General features: G+C 46.1%; 1 protein-coding gene across 1 annotated transcript; it reads right to left on the reverse strand.

The window, feature by feature from the left end:
• Positions 1–7,604: 7,604 nt before the first annotated feature.
• Positions 7,605–11,838, reverse strand: ADCYAP1 (adenylate cyclase activating polypeptide 1). Its single transcript, XM_019930358.2, has 4 exons — positions 11,729–11,838; positions 9,454–9,585; positions 8,911–9,009; positions 7,605–7,794 (listed from the first exon to the last, which is right to left on the reverse strand). Exons 1-4 carry the CDS (start codon positions 11,836–11,838, stop codon positions 7,605–7,607), a joined length of 531 nt encoding a protein of 176 aa, XP_019785917.1.
• Between the last annotated feature and the right edge of the window lie 5,071 nt (positions 11,839–16,909).

The raw sequence follows: 16,909 nt of genomic DNA on the forward strand, positions 1-16,909 counted from the left end.
GAAAGGAGCTAGTCCTTCCTTGAAAGATTAGTAGCATTTCACCAGGGGAAAAAAAAGGATAGAAGACCGTTCTAGAGAGAGGGACCCACAAATAGAAGGTGATAGGTGAGAAGAGAAAGGTAGGTTAGAGGGAAATTATTAAAGACAGGCTAAAGACTTCGGACTCCATCCAATAGGCCAGAAGAAATCATAAAAATTTTTTCAAGCCAGTATAAGGAGGTAAGATAACCAGGATTTTATCTTAGATAGATCATTCTGGAGGCAGAGGAGAATGACTAGGAAGAAGTAAGTGGAGCCAAAGTGTTAGGAGGCTACTGTGAAAACAGCAAAGGATTATGTGAATATGGAGTTCTGCAGAAGATAGGATTGGAAAATCCATTAAGACTTACTGGCCGATTAAATAAATGGAGTAAAGAGGAGGAAAAGGAAGAGAAGAATACTCTGAAGTATTTAGATTGGGTAACATAATGGATAATGATGTCAAAAACAGGAGGAATAAATGTGGATAATGATTCGTTTGGGAACATATTGAGCTTGGGGTACCTAGAGAGCTTGGACATCCAGGTGAATACGTCAATTGGACATTTGAACTCTCACAAGGACTGTAGGGGTGGGCGCATCAGAACATCACAGATGTTCACCTACTGAAGGACATTTCGGTTGCTCCCAAGTTTTGGCAATTATGAATAAAGACTCTCTAAGCATCTGTGTGCAGGTTTTTGTGTGGTCATAAGTTGTTAACTCCTTTGGACAAATTCCAAGGAGCCTGACTGCTGAATCTTATGGTAAGAGTATGTTGACTTTTGTAAAAAACAGCCAAACTGTCTTCCAAAGTGGCTCTATTGAGTTTTATCACAAGTTTCATGGGTACAGGGAAAGGCAGGATTTCAAAAAAGTTTCAGAGCAGAGCAGTTCTAAGATGCTAGTGGTTCAGAGAGGTAGTAGAGTTGATGGCAAAGGATGGTGAGGGTCTTCACAGGGTATTTCTTACTATAATTAAAAGCAGTTACTGGGTTTACTTCTAGATGTTTTACAATATTTAAACATTAAAGTAAAATTTTAGCAGAGCGTGTTGAAGGCTTTGGAACACTGGGGCAATGGAAGCTGTAACACTTCCTGTTGGCTGGAACTTCTGCAGACCAGTTCTAACACTCTCCTGATTTATGAAGAAAAAATACCCAGCCAGTATGAGTCGGGTTTCCATGACTTGCAACACAGGTCTTAACTTACAAACAACAAACAAAACTGGCTTAAGCAATGAAGGGGATTTATGGGCTTATTTAACAGGAACGTTCAGTCCAGCCTTCAGGGTTGTTTGATTCAAGGGCTCATTTGATTCAAGGGCTCAATGTTGTTTTCAGGGACGTGTTTCTTCCTATCACTCCTGTCTGTCTTTCATGGTGTCAGTTCCATTGTGAGGCTGGCTTCTTATATGTTGTGTTAAATCATACATCATGCCATTCAGAAGTAAAAAAAGAACCTCTTTCCTAGAAGCTTCCAGCAAAAAAAAAAAATCTCTAATCCCACTATCCTGAAATTGGTAACATGTCAAGCCCTGAATTGTGGTCAGGGGGGACAATTATCCTGATTAGTTACATCTAGAAGTGCAGTTTGCATCCCATAAAAGCCAAGAGCTGCATGAGGGACCTGTGTTCAAGAGTAAATCCAGGTAGTTAACAAGAGGAGGGCAAATGTGCGCAGATGCATACCACATTGTCTATTTTCTTTTAGGTTTATAGGTAATAGTCCTCCCTGAATTAGGATTCTGTAATATATAGCAAAGATATAGCTAGAAGAAAATAAACTTAGACCAGATGACATCACCTACCACGATGTTCCACTGTTGTTAAAAAATGTCTTTCCTTATGTGCCTTTTCCTGTCTATGAACTTATGTTCCAAATTACATTTCTGTTGATGGGAGAAGTTTGACAGCTGCAGATAACTACCCTGTTAATTATCACTTTGAGAGCAGTCCAGTTCCCAGTCTGTTTCTCAAGAAATCCCTTTTCCTTTATTCTAGGAAAAAGTATGACTTTCCTGAGGCATAAGGTGAATTCCCTCTAATTTGGAAATACAATTCTTCTTTATCAGGATGAAAAACTTAAGGCCTGGTGGCTTGCTTGAGTCTGTCGCAGCCTTTTGCCTACATACGAATTTAAAGTTCATTTTATCTTATCGCAGAAACACACCTAATTAATTTGGCATTCTTTTCTATGTAGCTTTTCCTGGAGTAAGATCTAGTTTGATTTACAATGAACACCTAATTAATAAGTTAATTTCACTTCCTACATACACTTTGTAGCTGTCCTATTAGACTAAGGGGGAAATGTCAAGGTGAATTCTGCAAGTCCTCTGTTATTTCCATCACTCAGAGGTATTTATTATGTTCCCCGAAGTGTGTCGGGCATTAACGTGCATTTTGTCATCCACGACTTCCAGGAGATCATGGAGCTGGGGAGACAAGGCAGGCACTTACAAAACAGTTCAGGAACAGGGCAGAGCAGTGTGGAATTAAAGATCAGAAGTACTGCTGCAGAGAGTGAGGGTCACCGGAAACAAGTGCAAGGATGGTGGTGGAGGCATCAATATGTTACTCAGAGAGGCTGAGGAAGATCCCTAAAAAAGGAGGGTGTGAGTCAGCCCTTACAGAATATTTAGGTTGGGTTAGGTTGAGAAAGGACATTCCGGCCATGGAGGAATTGTGGGAGATGAAAAGGAGCATTCAAGTTTCCAAGACCAATAAGAACTTTTCCTTCTAAAGAAGGATCATGTTGGGTCCAGAGTATGAGGAACTTTGGACCCTGTGACAGTGGAGGCTACCCCAGAACATCAGAGGGATAAAAAGGAGCTAAAGCTACCTGGTTGAAGGGGAAATGACCAAGCACAGGCTGACCTGTTACAAACCAGCATAGGAAGCCAGTGGTGAGGCCGAAAGAGAAGCAGGCATCTCCCTTCTTCAAAGAAGGGTTCCAAAGAAAAAGAGCTCAGACTTGATGTTGGTTCCCAGTTTTGTAACAGTGTGAACAGTAGGGTTGAGTGTGAGGTCAGTGGAGCCTCCAAGTAAAATCATCTTGTAAACAGCTGGGGGGACATATTCAAGCCAAATTTGGACATAATGCAATTGCAAGTTGACTTCTGGATCCGCAGTTACCGCCAGCTAGCTGCGCAGGTTCTATTATTTCATTAATCTCTCAGTCATGTGATTGAACTACTTAGACTCTATTTACAGGATCACTCTTCTTCCAGAAGCTCCTCTAACAGAGAGGTCCAACCAGAACGTACAAGTAAAATAATGCTAACTATGGACTTAGTGACCTAAAGAAAATATTACAACTTCTCAAGAACCTAATGTCCATCCTGGGAGAATACAGCTTATTGATGTATTTATTACTGTGTACAGATAGCATAACCTGTTGCTTATTAATATGAAAAAAAATAGTCCCAGCACACACATGTGCCTAAAATATGTTGCCAAATTCTAGATCTAGGCAGTCTCAAACTTCATTGCCCATTAATCTACGGTTTTTATTTAAAATGCAGATTCACTGATTCTGGTGAAGTCCTGAAATCTGCATTATTAACAAGTTCCCCCATGTGATCCTGTTGCAGAAAAATATTCTTTCAAAAAATACTAGCTTAACTCCCACATGTTAGTTAGGCTTTCTCAACCAGTGTGCCTGGTCCATTTTAGGTGTTCAGTAAATTTATACTGTATTGAATCAATGTGTCCCCAGCCCTATCACCAATAGGGCACATCTGATGACTTCTTGGGTACCTAAATATATCAATCCCTCCAAGGAAAAAACATCATTTGAGTTAACCCATGTAAGAGAATATAGAAAGTTGCTAAATACAATTAACTTCACTTGAAGTCAGCCAGTCTGGGGCTTATTTCTATTTTCTCAACAAGTCATTAGCCCTCAACCAAATAAATTAGCTTTATTTTTCTTCATTCTTCCACTTACCGCACTAGCATACTATATATATATATATATATATATATATATATATACACACACACACACACACACTCAGCGACTCCATGGAGGGGCGCAGCAGAGGGGGCAGTTTAAAGATGGAGAAGAAAAACTCCTTATCCAATAAAATCCAATGTAAATATGAATTTTACTGTTCATTTTTTTAGATACACTACAAATGAGACCTCTAGGTCATAAGGTCCTCCTTATATGATTCTGGGCCTTAAATACTAAGCTAAGTTCTAAAGATAGTTTTTGAATCCTTGCGGATCTTTACTGGTCCTTTAATATTATTGTGATACATTTATTGATTTATTAATTGTATGCATTAATATTTAGGATGAAAACTTGGCAATTTAAATTAAATTGTATGTGACTTATTATAAGTGATTTTTATTACATTTTTTTAACCCAGAAATAGCAAGGGCTCCAAAATAAACACCACTGAGAAATTTATGGGACTTTCATATGAAGGCTTTGCTTTAAAGTTTGTTAATATGACAAAAAAAATCCACAAATGACTTTTCACATTTTGTCCTGGACTTCAAAGTACATTTTCTTTTAAAGATATTTAATTAACTCTTTGCTTACTCATATCCTTTTTCCTTCTGCCCAAAGCATTTTAATCAGAGACAGTTGTTTATAGATCTCTAAACATATTTTTAAACCTCCAAAGTTAAGTCATTTTTATACAGAATTTTATGGAGACCAATTTAGTGTGCAGAGTTACTTACAAAATAACAATGTTAGATTTCTATTTCAAAGGTGTAACTAATACCCAGTTACTATCTCCCACCACTGGATAGCAACTTTCTGAGTACTGAGCAATGTATTTACACACTAGGGGATGGAAATTAATCTAAATTGAGCATCCTATAAAGGTTCCAATATCTTCACCTATTTATGAGCTTAGTATCTTCTTAGGCGTCTCCATCTAAGTAGCTACTTTAAATTTTTAGTCGAATTCAGTAACCCATCAAGCAGATATTAAAATACAATTTATGAAAATACATGGATGATTAGATAGATATTCCAGACATGAAAAATCTTATGGTTGCTAAAGAAAATACTTTAAGAGATTTTAAAGTAGTTATTTCCTGAATGTCTTTTTTCCCCACACATTAGACGAAGTTGCATTGTTTATAAAAATTTATTCATACAAATTTTACACACTTTATATAACAGTTATCAAAGTCCTAATTATAGATATCATGTGTGTAATAATACTCGGGTAAGATGTTTTTATAATCAGTTGCACATAAAATAAGAGCTTCAAGACTAACATCTATCTAAATTATCACTATATCATAAATCTGCTCCAGGTTATTAGTAAGGCTCTTGGCATTTCTAAAAAATATACAAAAGATTAAACTGGGTGATCACTGTAAATGCTTGCAACTAGCCACGGGAACACTAAATTAGACTTCGTAAAAAAAAGGTTAACTAGAGCCCTATTTCACCACTAACAGCTGACACAAATACAGAAAACTGCCCATTATCCAAGAAACAAATAATTAAGACTAAAATGCAAGCCAATGTGTTGCAGCATTGTAGGGCCACTAAATAGCCATCTGTGATTCGTGGCGATTTAAAAGGCGAAGAAAGGCACTAAAGCTGCAAACTGCATCCCGTGTCACATTGCCTGAGGAGACTGCAGAATTAAAGAAAGATTGATTATGTACACAGGACTCAGGCATAGATCGAATGCCTCTGTGCTTTCACTGTTTGCAATGTGATCTCCTGGCAGCATCCATCCTGCCTGGGAATGCAAATCCAAGTCAGTTTTCTTTGATTTATGACTTCATACTGATCAAATCCGTAAAGGAAAAGGAAAGGTCCTTTAAACTTTACAAGCTAATGTTTAATCTTTTCTTGTTTTGTTTTGTTTTTTTCAAAAGAACTTGGGCCTGAAATCTGGGAGTTTGGCTGGCTGGTTTGCCTGTTGTTGCTTGAGCTGGTTGCTGGGTGAAGGTTCTTTTGTTTATTGAGATTACTTGACAGGTTCAAGAAATTGATAGGAAACAGACAGACATGCTTTCTGTAGCCAAGAAAGAATACAAGGGGACATTCTCAGGGCCTGTTGGAGCTTGCTTACCTCACTCTTGACCACAAATATAAGATAGTACTCATACATATGAAGATGAGATTTAAATGATTTGTCAGTTAGTACAACTGACCAACATGTGAACACTACACATTCTAATATGACAAAGGTTGGTTTTATGAAATAAATTTTACTAAGCAATAAGCCATAATGTAGAAAAATACATTTTACCTACAAACTCAATCAACAAGAAACAAAAGATTCATATTTAGTGCATAATTACTTAGTGGTAACTACACAAGGGTTCCTATACTTTACAATAAGTGCTAGCATCAAACAACAAAAATATTAAGAAGCATTACAAATTTAATAGAAGTGAATGAAAAATGGTAAACAGTACTTTAAAAACTGGTGCGAGAGGGTGGGAAAGAAGTCTTCAGAAAACCACGAAAGAAAAGGGTGGCTCCTACAGAGCAAGGTTCAAAGGGGAGGATCCTGGCCATTTCACAAGATGAGAAGCATGGACAGCACTGGAGAAAAACACATTGTACTTTGCATCCATTTCCAATACCCAGCACCCAAAGTCAGGCAGGCAGGGGACTACGGTGGGACTCGGCTTATGCCCAGCTCCCAGGCCTGAGGCAGCCCCCAGCCAGTCCCTCTCCAGGAGGGTCCTCCTCCTACTGCCTTACGCTCTGCCTTTTCCAATATTCCTACATTTCCTTCACTTTGTTCCAATTGCCCTAACCTTGGAATATTGGGGTCCCTGGAAGTACAGAAAAGGGAGCTTCCTATTCAAGTCTCCCTTCTCTGTAGAGTCTAATTCCTCCCCCAGGGAGTGGTATGAATCCTGGGGAGAAGCGCAATTTGGATCCAGCTGTTGTTTTATCAGGAGAATTTCCTTCTGGGGTGAGTCTGAAGAGAAACAAATACACATGAAAATAGAATCCAAGAAAGCAGAAGTATTGGAATTGCCACCCAGCGAGGGGGACAGTGGCTAGTTGAGTCCAGCTGGGATTGAAGCAGCCTGCCCCAAAGACTCACTGGGAAAGAGTGCCCTCCAGCAATTCTCCCAAATCATTACTCAAAATCTCCCTGGAGCAGGGCATCACTGTTTATGTACAGTAGCAAATGGTCGGTATTAATATCTTCAGGCCTGTAGTGGATAAAAATACTGTCCTTTTAATTCCAGTTTACAAAAATAGGAGTAATATTCAAAACAATGATTGTCTATTTTTCTATTTATTTTATATAAAAACAAACAGCTCAGGCGAATTTTCAATCCTTGTGCACACTTTGAACTGCTTTCAATTATACTTTTATATATATATTCTTAATATAAATTTGTAATATATATATATATATCAATATCAATAATTGGTCCACAAAGTATATCTGTGCATTCTCTAGTGCTTTGTAAAAAGAAAAACAATATTATTATCAAAATATTCATTTAATGGCTTTACTTCATACATAAATACATGTTTGGACAGAACACAAGAGCGATGACTGTTCAGTCAGTTGGGAAAATGACTTTTCAGTGTGTCAGGGTTGTATACACAGGGTAGCTGGTAACTCATCGCTACAAATACGCTATTCGCCGTCCTTTGTTTTTAACCCTTTGTTTATACCTTTTCCCTAGGACAGCCGCCAAGTATTTCTTAACAGCCATTTGTTTCCGGTAGCGGCTGTAGCTGTCCGTGAAGATTCCGTCCGAGTGGCGCTTGGAGAGCGGCTCCGAGTCGTCGTCCGCGCCTCCGCCCAGGTTCCCACTGCAAGGAAAGAGGTCGGGAAGAGGGTGGCGGGGCGGGAGACACAGGTTGAATAGTTGCTGGAGGCAGACGGGCCCCACCCCAAGCGGGAGTCTTCAGGGATGACGCCGGCTCTCAACGCCCACCGCGCCGCCTTGCTCGGCCAGAGAGCTGCCGGAGGGAGGGCTGCGATGGGAACCCTCACTCCTCCCTCCCCATCGACTATCTTGGGGCACTAAGTCCTTACAGAATGGGCCCCAGATGAGGTCCGGGCCAAAGGCAAGCGACTTAAGGCCAACCTCTCTCCAAACGCTGCCTGCTGAGATTTGAATATCCATGCTTTTGCGCTCAATCGTCCTGACGTTCCTGGCACACCCCCACCCAACCCCACGTACAGAGAAAATAACCGAAGAGCCCTAAATTTCAAGTTGGCTGCTGCCGTGGAGTTTACATCGATCCCGCAATTCCTAGTCAGACATGAACACTCCTCTCCTGCGCGCTAAAGTGAAAAACGTGATAATAATATAAGTCGACAGGCTGTAGGCAATATTTTTCATCGCATGAATTATTAATTGCGGAAAATGTAATCTTTTGTCCCATGGGCTTTATTAAAATGTTGCCTTCTGCTGAGAGATGCTCCACGCAAGCCCTGTGCTCTGGGTTTGTCTGGCACCAGCAAAAACTGTTTCCTTAAGGGTCCAAATCTGAGGATTTGTTTGTTTCGAACTGAATTTACAGTGAAAGAAAAATGAGGAAAGAAAAAGTCATGCTTAGAGGATATCCTAGCCAATCGTCCCACGAAGCTTGAAGGTTTTGAAGGCCTGGGGTGGGGGAGGGGGGCTTTTTCTTTTTTTCAATTATTCAAAACGGATCAGATTCCCCGGGTTTCCTGCCTTCTCCCTTCCTCGCCCAGTTCCCGAGCTCTCTGGCCAAACTTAAGTCGCGGTCTCCGAACCTTAGTCTGCCTCCGGGAGCTGGCCCGGCAGACCCTGCGGCGCAGACGCACCCTCGGCCCCACGTGCACGCACGGACGTAGAAGCTGCGCCGCCCGCCCAGCGCGCATTGGCACAGATACCCACCCCGGCGCTCGCGGGGGCGCGCCATTACGCGCGGGTTAACTCTTTCGCAAACTCTTACCCCACGCCCTTGGCCGTGAGCGTCTGCAGGTATTTCCTGGCGGACAGCTGGTCCAGCACTTTGCGGTAGGCCTTGTTAAGGACCCCGTGGGCGAAATCTCTAACAAGGAGGCAAAGTGCGCGCCTGGGGTCACTGACTGTCCCCAAGTGGCAGCCCCAGGTCCCCAGCTGGGCACGCACGCCCCCCGGTGCTCCGGGAGACTGCCGGGGAAAACCCCAGAGGCAAGGCACTCGGGGATGACTCTTGGGATGTTCCCGTGAGTGCCAGGAACCGGAGTTCGTCCTGCCCTCCGGGGACCGCAGGTGTGGAGCCCGGCCTGGGCGCGCACTCACTGCCACTCCTTGGGCCACGGACCTTTCGTCCCCACGCGGCCCTCATGTCCACACAAACCGGCCCGCTACTAACTTTCTCTCGCTCTCGTGGGAACCATCCCGGGAGAGGAGAGGCTTGAGGGCTTTTATGAAAAAGAACCTACTCGATGGGCCACCCCTTGCCCCTTTCTCCCTCCCAGTCCTGGGCCGGCGCAGGGCCGTGCGGTGGTACCTTTCCTCCGCCGGGTAGTAGAGCGCGTAGGCGTCGCGCAGCGCGGAGGCGGGGCTCCCCACGCCAGGTGGATCCGAGTCATAGAAGTCCTGCAGCGGGTTTCCGTCCTCGTCGTACGCCTCGTCCTCCGGCCTGCAGCGGTAGTCGGGGGCACGAGGAGTGGTCACTACAGGTCCCTCCTCGGCTCTGCGAGGACCCAAAGATCCCTAGGGGCTCTCACGATTTTCCTTCTTCCTAAAGGCGCCCCTTGGAGAATTGCCTCTTCTTCTAGGACAGGGGTGCGGGTAGAAGTAGGAGGAGAAAACTCCACCCAACAGAAATTCCCACCCCTCATCTCGCGGGTGCAGAGTCGCCCTGCCCGGGCCGCGGCCTCAACGGGCACTGGGAAGCCGAGGCGTCTGCGCCGACTTAGCACACCTGGCCACGGAGGAGGACCGCTCCGCTCCCGGCCTGGCGCTTGAGCCTCCGTCCACAAGCAGCGGCGGGCAGAGATGAGAAGGGCTCTAGGAGAGAGACGCTGGCCACGCGAAGACCGGATGGGGGAGGCCGGGAGCCAGAGAGGGTGGATGGCTGGGGAGTCCGGCGGCCAACGCCAGCAGCCACCCCCACCCAGCCTCCGAGCCCAGGGGAGTCCTTCCCCGCGCAGATGTAGGTCACGGAGAACCTCCGGCTTCTATTTTGGGCGGGAGAGGATCTGGCAGGAACATGAGTAATAGATGCCCCTAAACTTAGCCTGTTTGGCAGCGGCTCATTCTGTGGCATGTCCGCGCCCTCCGGTACCTCTTGCCCGGAGAAAGTGTCAGGCACACGGGACTTTGAAAATAGCTGGGGGTGTAATAAGGCTTTTAAGTCCAGTAAGTAGATAGTTCGCGCTAATATGTTAGCGGTGGCGGGGCGGCGGGACACCATCTCAACCCAGAGGCAAAGGGAGAGGGTCAAAGGGTCAACAGGGGACCGAGAGACAACAATCTCGCAGTCGCCCTTACCTACCAACTCAATCCTTGATACAGGACGGGAGAGATGGGTTAGTATACACAACCCACTCGCTTTCGGCCGCTGGAGAGACTAGGAAAGCGGCCAAGGCAAGTAGCGCGCTTTAGGAGGGGTTAGCCATACTTCGTTACTTCGCTCGCCTTTCCTCCATCCCTGGAGAGGTAGGGGCAAGGCATTGCTGCGCTCGCCCCACACCCAGCCTTTCCTCGGCGACGCGCCTGTCTGCCCTGGCCCGGCTGCTCGGAGTCTCCTGGTCTTTCTCGGCACTTCCACCCCGTACCCCGTGCCCAGATGCTGGAATCCTAACACCGAAGCCAGAACCCAAATCAATGGTCAGCGACCCCTAAGGAGATCATTCTTGGGCGCGGCTCGGAGGAGCAGCTTTGCGGTCAGAACGCGCGCTCCTCGCCGCCAGGAGCCCGGTGCACAGCGGAGTGCCGATGCTGCGCTGCGAGCTTCCACTCTCCCGCTGACAGGCCCGGGACTCTGGGGCTGCGGCGGGGAACCCGGGCAGCGCCGACCGATTAGAAACCCGGAATTGGGGGTGGGTGGGGGAAGCCAGGGTTACTCCTGCCTGGGGTGGGTAGGGCTGCCTTCCCAGTACTGCCTGCCAGTTTGGTTTCTGTTGCTCCTTTGCATCCATTTCATCTATTTCCCCCTCCCTCATCTTTGTTTTCCTTCTCTCAAATAGCTTCTTCTTAACTCTACCCGGCCAACACTCCCTCTCCCCAAGACTCAAAATGCAGTTGGAAAACCTATCACTTGAGAGGAAGCTCTTCCAGTAGAAAGAATTCTAATTGAGGTGAGGAGAGAGAGGGAGACCCCGCCCCGATAGTCCCGAACAAGCTGTAACAAAGCAAAGTCCACAGGAGCTTCACTCTCAACCCCCCCCCCCCACAAACTGGCTCCGGGAGCCAAAGTTCTCCTAACTCAAGCTAAGAATAGGGCCCGGCCCTGCCCCCCTCCCGTGGGAGGGGTTGGGGGAGGGGAGGTTTCACCAGCCCGCCGAAGTGCGCTCGGTCCACCCAGGCGCCTCGGCTGCGGCGGGCTGGGGGAGGGGGGCCGAGGCCCAGCGGAGTCTGCCGGGATCCTCCCGCTGAGCCACGGCCACTGACCCGCGGCCGGACCCAGGCTGGTGGCGGTGCAGTGGGGCCGCATGGGGAGGTGGTGGTAAGCCTGACCGGTCGTAGCCTGACCGAGGAACTGCAGGAGGGCGACCACGAGGAGGTGTCAGGGGAAGGGAAGCCCCGGCCTCAGCTCAGCTAGGGCAGCCAGCACCTACCTGATCCCAGGAAACCGGAGTCCGGCGGCGGCAGGTGAGCAATAGACGCTGCTGTGCATTATTATCCCGTAGACCAGCAGGGCCAGCCTCACTCCGCTACACATGGTCATTCTGCGCAGGACGCGAAAGAGAGCACACAGCAGTCAGAACGCCACTGGCCTTCCACCCTCCGACCCCTAGAAACTCCCTGAACTGAGGGAGGGACGGCGCTCACCTCTGACTCCCAGTATTGAATACGGCTTAATGACAGCCGGCGCGCCCCCGCCACTTCCTTCTCGCTATAGTTAGAAAGTATATGTATATACCCAACGCCCAATAACTCGCCAGATCTGGTACGAAGGAAAGCTAACTCGTACCCTGATGCTGGCGAAAGAATTAGCAGTCAGGTGAGTTGTTTGGTTTGGTAAGATTTTTTTCCCCTTACCATTCAACTCCTACCGCTGCCAGCAGAGGGTTTGCTGCCAAGTAGGACGGCGGGCAAAGGGCTTCTCCAAGTTTCTGCTCTGGAGTCACAACCCAAGAGGCATCACCGTCTGGCGTTAGTGTCTGAGCAGAAGCCGCAGCAACGAGCAGGAGCAGCAGGAGGAGCTGAAGGACTTGTTTGCTGAGGCCGGTATTCTGTTCAAAAGTTTGTGGACGCTCAGGACTAGGAGGGAGCGTGACACCGAGAGAAGGGGGCGAGGAGAGAGATGTAGAAGGAAGAAGGAGGGGGCGACGAGTTAAGAGGGGTGGGGGACAAAGTGGCCTTAAGTTCACGGAGAGAAAGAAGTGATAAGGAAAGAGGGAAAGTCTTAGAAGGAGACGAAGGAAAGAGAGAGGGCCCCAGCGCAGCCGGCGTCTGTGGGAGCCACTCGATCAGGCAGCTGCGCGAGTCGGCAGCGCCTTCTCTGCTCAGAAGTCCCTCTGGCTGCGTCTGAAGCTGCGGCTTCTGCTGCTGCTGCCGGTGGTTACAGAGGTGACCGGCCCTCTGCTCCTGTTTATATGTGCAGTTAGCAGAAATCAATCCGAACGTGGCTTTGGAAGAGCCTTCTTTGTCAACATCTGTCTGCCTATGGCCTTTAAGTACAGAATATTTTGTTGCACTGTTGCACTCCGATTTTTATTCATGGAATGACTTCCTTTTTTTTTTTTTTTTTCCAGTCACGTAATGATCGGGTATCAGAAAAAGACGTCAGCATCCTAGTCCCTCAAGGAACATATTAACTATTCTGTGCCGTCCTCTTGGATAAAATCCGGAGTCATCGACTTCTCATAAACACCTTTAACTCAAACAGTACAATTTTAAAGAAGTTTAATTGTTTTGATTGTTTTCAATTTTACCCACTTCTCAAGGATGGGTAAAGAATTCATAGAATTTTGAGAATGGTGAAAATCATGTTTTTAACTATGTCCCTCTTATTTCTTTTTGCTTTTTCATCAAGCCCCAGCAATCAGAGCTCTGAGCTCTGGAATTAAGCACCATCAAGCCCTCCTATTAATAAATTTAATTTAGATCTCCTAATTTCTTGCGTATGTTCTTTTAGATAGACAATTAAATGTGGAAGTCGTTTTGTTTTTAAAGGGAAGTCTTGGAGGATTTTCAGTAAATCGCTAATGAGTCTGGCTGTCGTTGACAGTCTGGCTCTGAGTAGAATTGATTAGAGTTAAAGCCGCGTCCGGAGCTCGGCCTGTGGAGCTGTCCAGGCTTGGAGTGCTGAACTGTTTGGTCGCAGATGCTGCAAACATTGAGAATTGCCACTAGTTTAATTTTTCACCAGAGCCTCTGAAGATTTGGTAGTGGTGCCCTTAATGTGGCGATTCATCGTCCAAGTTCCCCCGTTGTTCAGATATGTTCCTCCCTTGCAGTGTCCACGAATGCCCTTAATGGTGAGAACTGTCCAACCCTTGCCTCTGCCCTTCTGAGTAAAGAGCATTCTATGTCTCCCCTTAGTCCTGGTTTTTGGATCTCTAGATGACCTATTTGGACGCCTTCACACTTTCTGTGGCTCTTACTAATTTTAACATTGAAATTGTGAAATTGTATTTTCCACAAAAACTGAAATTTTAAGAATTTGGGAGTGAGAAATATGTTTCTCCCCTTTATTTACAGCTTGAGTTCTGTTTGGGGGTTACAGACAGACGGGGAAAGCACGAGGATACCCAGTACAAATTCACTTACTGAGGGTTTCTAACAGGAATCCCTTCGTTGGGGATGGCTAAAATTTTTTAACTGAAAATGACGTGGGGAGAGGAAAGCAATAAGGGAAGACCATATACACCAGGAAGCTTCCAAGTCCCGGGGTTATTTAAGAAGATCTGTAAATTTCTACTCCAGTAAGGGAACTCGGGTCTATTTCTTTTAAAAAAGAAACAGAGCCATCGATAACCATTAGTGTGCATTTTAATTATTTGGATCTTAAACAAAAATTAGAGGAAATGGCAATTTAGTGGGAGTGTTTCCTGTTACTATGATTTAGATCTAACATTTAGAGAAGCTATATTCTGCATGCTTTTTCTAAGACAAGATTATAATGCTGCTCATTTTCAATGCCTTTCCCGCTCTCTTATTTGAGATTTAATACTTCCTCCAAGGTGACAAAGTTTTGCTTCGTTCTGACCATTCATGGCCAGAAACTGCCACTTCCTCTTAGTTTGTTCCTGGGGATGCTCCAGATTGCCTATCTGCAATAAAGATTCAAACCACATCTACATGGGGGTGAATCTCTTTGTCTCCACTGCATATGTTCGCTGATTTATGTTGGAGTGTTTACATGCGTGTGTTCCGTGTTCAGCCCTGCCTCTGGAGTAAGCTCGCACACAAAGAGCCGGCGGTGAACACGACCGGATAATCAAGCAGAGACGGCTTTCTTACTAAAGCGCCCGGAGCTATTACCGGCTGTGGCTTTCCTGTCTTCCGCCTTGCTTCACGTCAAAGGTGAACCCGATTAAAATCCTACTCTTTCCGCCCACGTGAATTCTGAAATGAGTTAAATCTTTAGAAATATTTGAAAATTTCCAAGACTCCTTGTACCAATTCACTACTCGACTTTAGTAAAGGGAGCCACCATGTGGGGAGTTTGTTGACTTCATGGACTATTAAAGGGGGAAATCCACAAACACCAATACGTTTATGCGGAGGAGGAAGGAACTGCCGGCTCCACCCACCCCAAGAATCCGACCTGCGCCTCTGGTTTACAAAAGATGTGCCACTGGACTGTTCTCAGCGTGGGCCCTGTGAGCTTGGACCTCAGGGCCCAGCACGCCAGAATTACCGGCCTCGAGGCCCGAACCCGTTCACTGAAGTGAAAGACTAAGCAGAGAATTTAATTTGAGATTCTTGGCCACTGAACTCCAAAAACAATCAAGCTTCGGAGATCCATGTATTGCTCAGCACAATCCAAAGACCCGCCCAGCCCCGACCCACTGCTACCTGGGGGAATCAGACCCGGAAAAGGGTCGTCCCGCAGAACTTTCGTCCCATTGCAGCGTCTCTCATTAGGCGAGTTTGGTGTCCCGTGGGCAAAGATGCGATCCTATTGTTGAAAGTTCTGGTCTGGTCCTGAACCGCTGGGCCGGGAGATGCTGGGAAGGCTGAGAAAGGGGAGGAGCTAGAAGCTGAGGACCCAGCTCAAGAACTTGGGGGGTCTGGGGCTGCACCCCTGCCTCGACAGACCCTCGGCGCGAGCGCAGACCCTTTCTGCTTTCTATTCCATGGAGGGGAATATGGGGCGACCGATGTCTCAAAGACCAAAACTACCCCCAAATGCCCTGAGAGTGGTAATTTGCTTCCAACCTCGGGAGCGTTCTAACTCGAGTGTTGACGCTGCTTTCAGGGGGCCTTTGTGTCTGGGGATTTGGGGGAGCAGCGAGGAGGCGCGCATCACACCAGGCTGGAGAGGCCCGGAGCCACCCCGTGCGAGCTGCAAGGGGTCCCGGCCAGGGCCGCGCAGGAAACCGTGGCGGCAGATATGGACTTGCTTACTCACTACAAATGCAGACGAGAGAGAAACCTCCAGATGCCCAAGTGTAATTGACAGTGACACAGGGAGAAGAGGGAGGGGACGAAGAAAGGACCCAAGAGTTAGAACTTCCAATTTACGGGTAACGCAGAGGAATTTCAAGTCCTCTTTCCAAGAGCCCCGACCCTTACCCGCAACGTTCACTAGACGAAGTAGAATTCCCCGGCAACAGTTTCTTTCCCGACCATGGAAGAAAAGAATGGCAGGTAACTGGCATCATGTTCAGTCAGAGAAGCTGGTGGTACCATGGAAATCTTCAGAGTGCAAAGCCTCACCTAGGTCCTCTGTGAGGGAGAGCGACAGAAGGCAGGCAGTTTCCCGCTAAGCCATGACCTACCCAGAAGAGGCTGTTTGGAAATATTTGTTGGAAATGATCAAAGATCCTGAATTTCAAACCTATAACGTTATCAACTCCTTTTTATCCCGTTGGTCCTTAAGATATGGAAACAAAACTTTTAGTCTGAAATGGTGGATGCTAGCTACAAGTCAAACTAACACTTCCCTGAATTGTTTTTCCTGGTCACAAACACATCTGTCTCCTTGAAGTTTCAAGCCTTGAACCCTCAAACAACACTCGATTTTAAAGAACTCATTAGCCCTTGAAAAAGTGGGGTTTGTATTCAAACAGGAAGAATATGTCTAGTATATTACTGAGAGTTTGAATTTGCAGATGGCTTCACAACATTAGCAAACACCTGGCGTAAACAAGACTCAGTTTCCTAGGGTAAGGAGATTTCCACTACTTTCTTTCTGGCCTAGCTACCCATCCTACAGTTTCCATGTTTTCATTTTTCCTTTCTTTGACTGTGTAGCTCTCCCCATTGCCCTGTACCACCACCATCCCCATCCCCTACCCCATGGATTTTTTTTTTTTTTTACCATATGAAAGGACATGTTTGCACACAACATCTTCATACATTCCTAGTATAAATAACATTAAACCAGATTGAGAAAGTCTTATATTTTCATTCTATTCATTTCTAAGTCAATACTTAGCTAGGAACCAGGCTACAGTAAGCTTTCTCAGTGAGCAAGCTCATTGCAAAACACCATCCTCTCATATGAGTGACAAGAGTAAATTGCAACACTGTATTCAATTTCACTCTAAACTTTTTCTCTTCTGACTCTTCCAGAAAATGTTATGACTAATGACTCACCTCATACCGATTATACCTGTAGGGAA

Source organism: Tursiops truncatus, chromosome 13, assembly GCF_011762595.2.
Source record: "Tursiops truncatus isolate mTurTru1 chromosome 13, mTurTru1.mat.Y, whole genome shotgun sequence".
Classification (NCBI taxonomy): domain Eukaryota; kingdom Metazoa; phylum Chordata; class Mammalia; order Artiodactyla; family Delphinidae; genus Tursiops; species Tursiops truncatus.

Coding starts and splice junctions, on each gene's coding strand:
- ADCYAP1 (XM_019930358.2), bottom strand. CDS start 11,838: ATGACCATGTGTAGCGGAGTGAGGCTGGCCCTGCTGGTCTACGGGATA. Junction 9,586..11,728: donor CTCCGGTTTCCTGGGATCAG/GTAGGTGCTGGC, acceptor CTACCGCTGCAG/GCCGGAGGACGAGGCGTACG. Junction 9,010..9,453: donor TACTACCCGGCGGAGGAAAG/GTACCACCGCAC, acceptor CCTCCTTGTTAG/AGATTTCGCCCACGGGGTCC.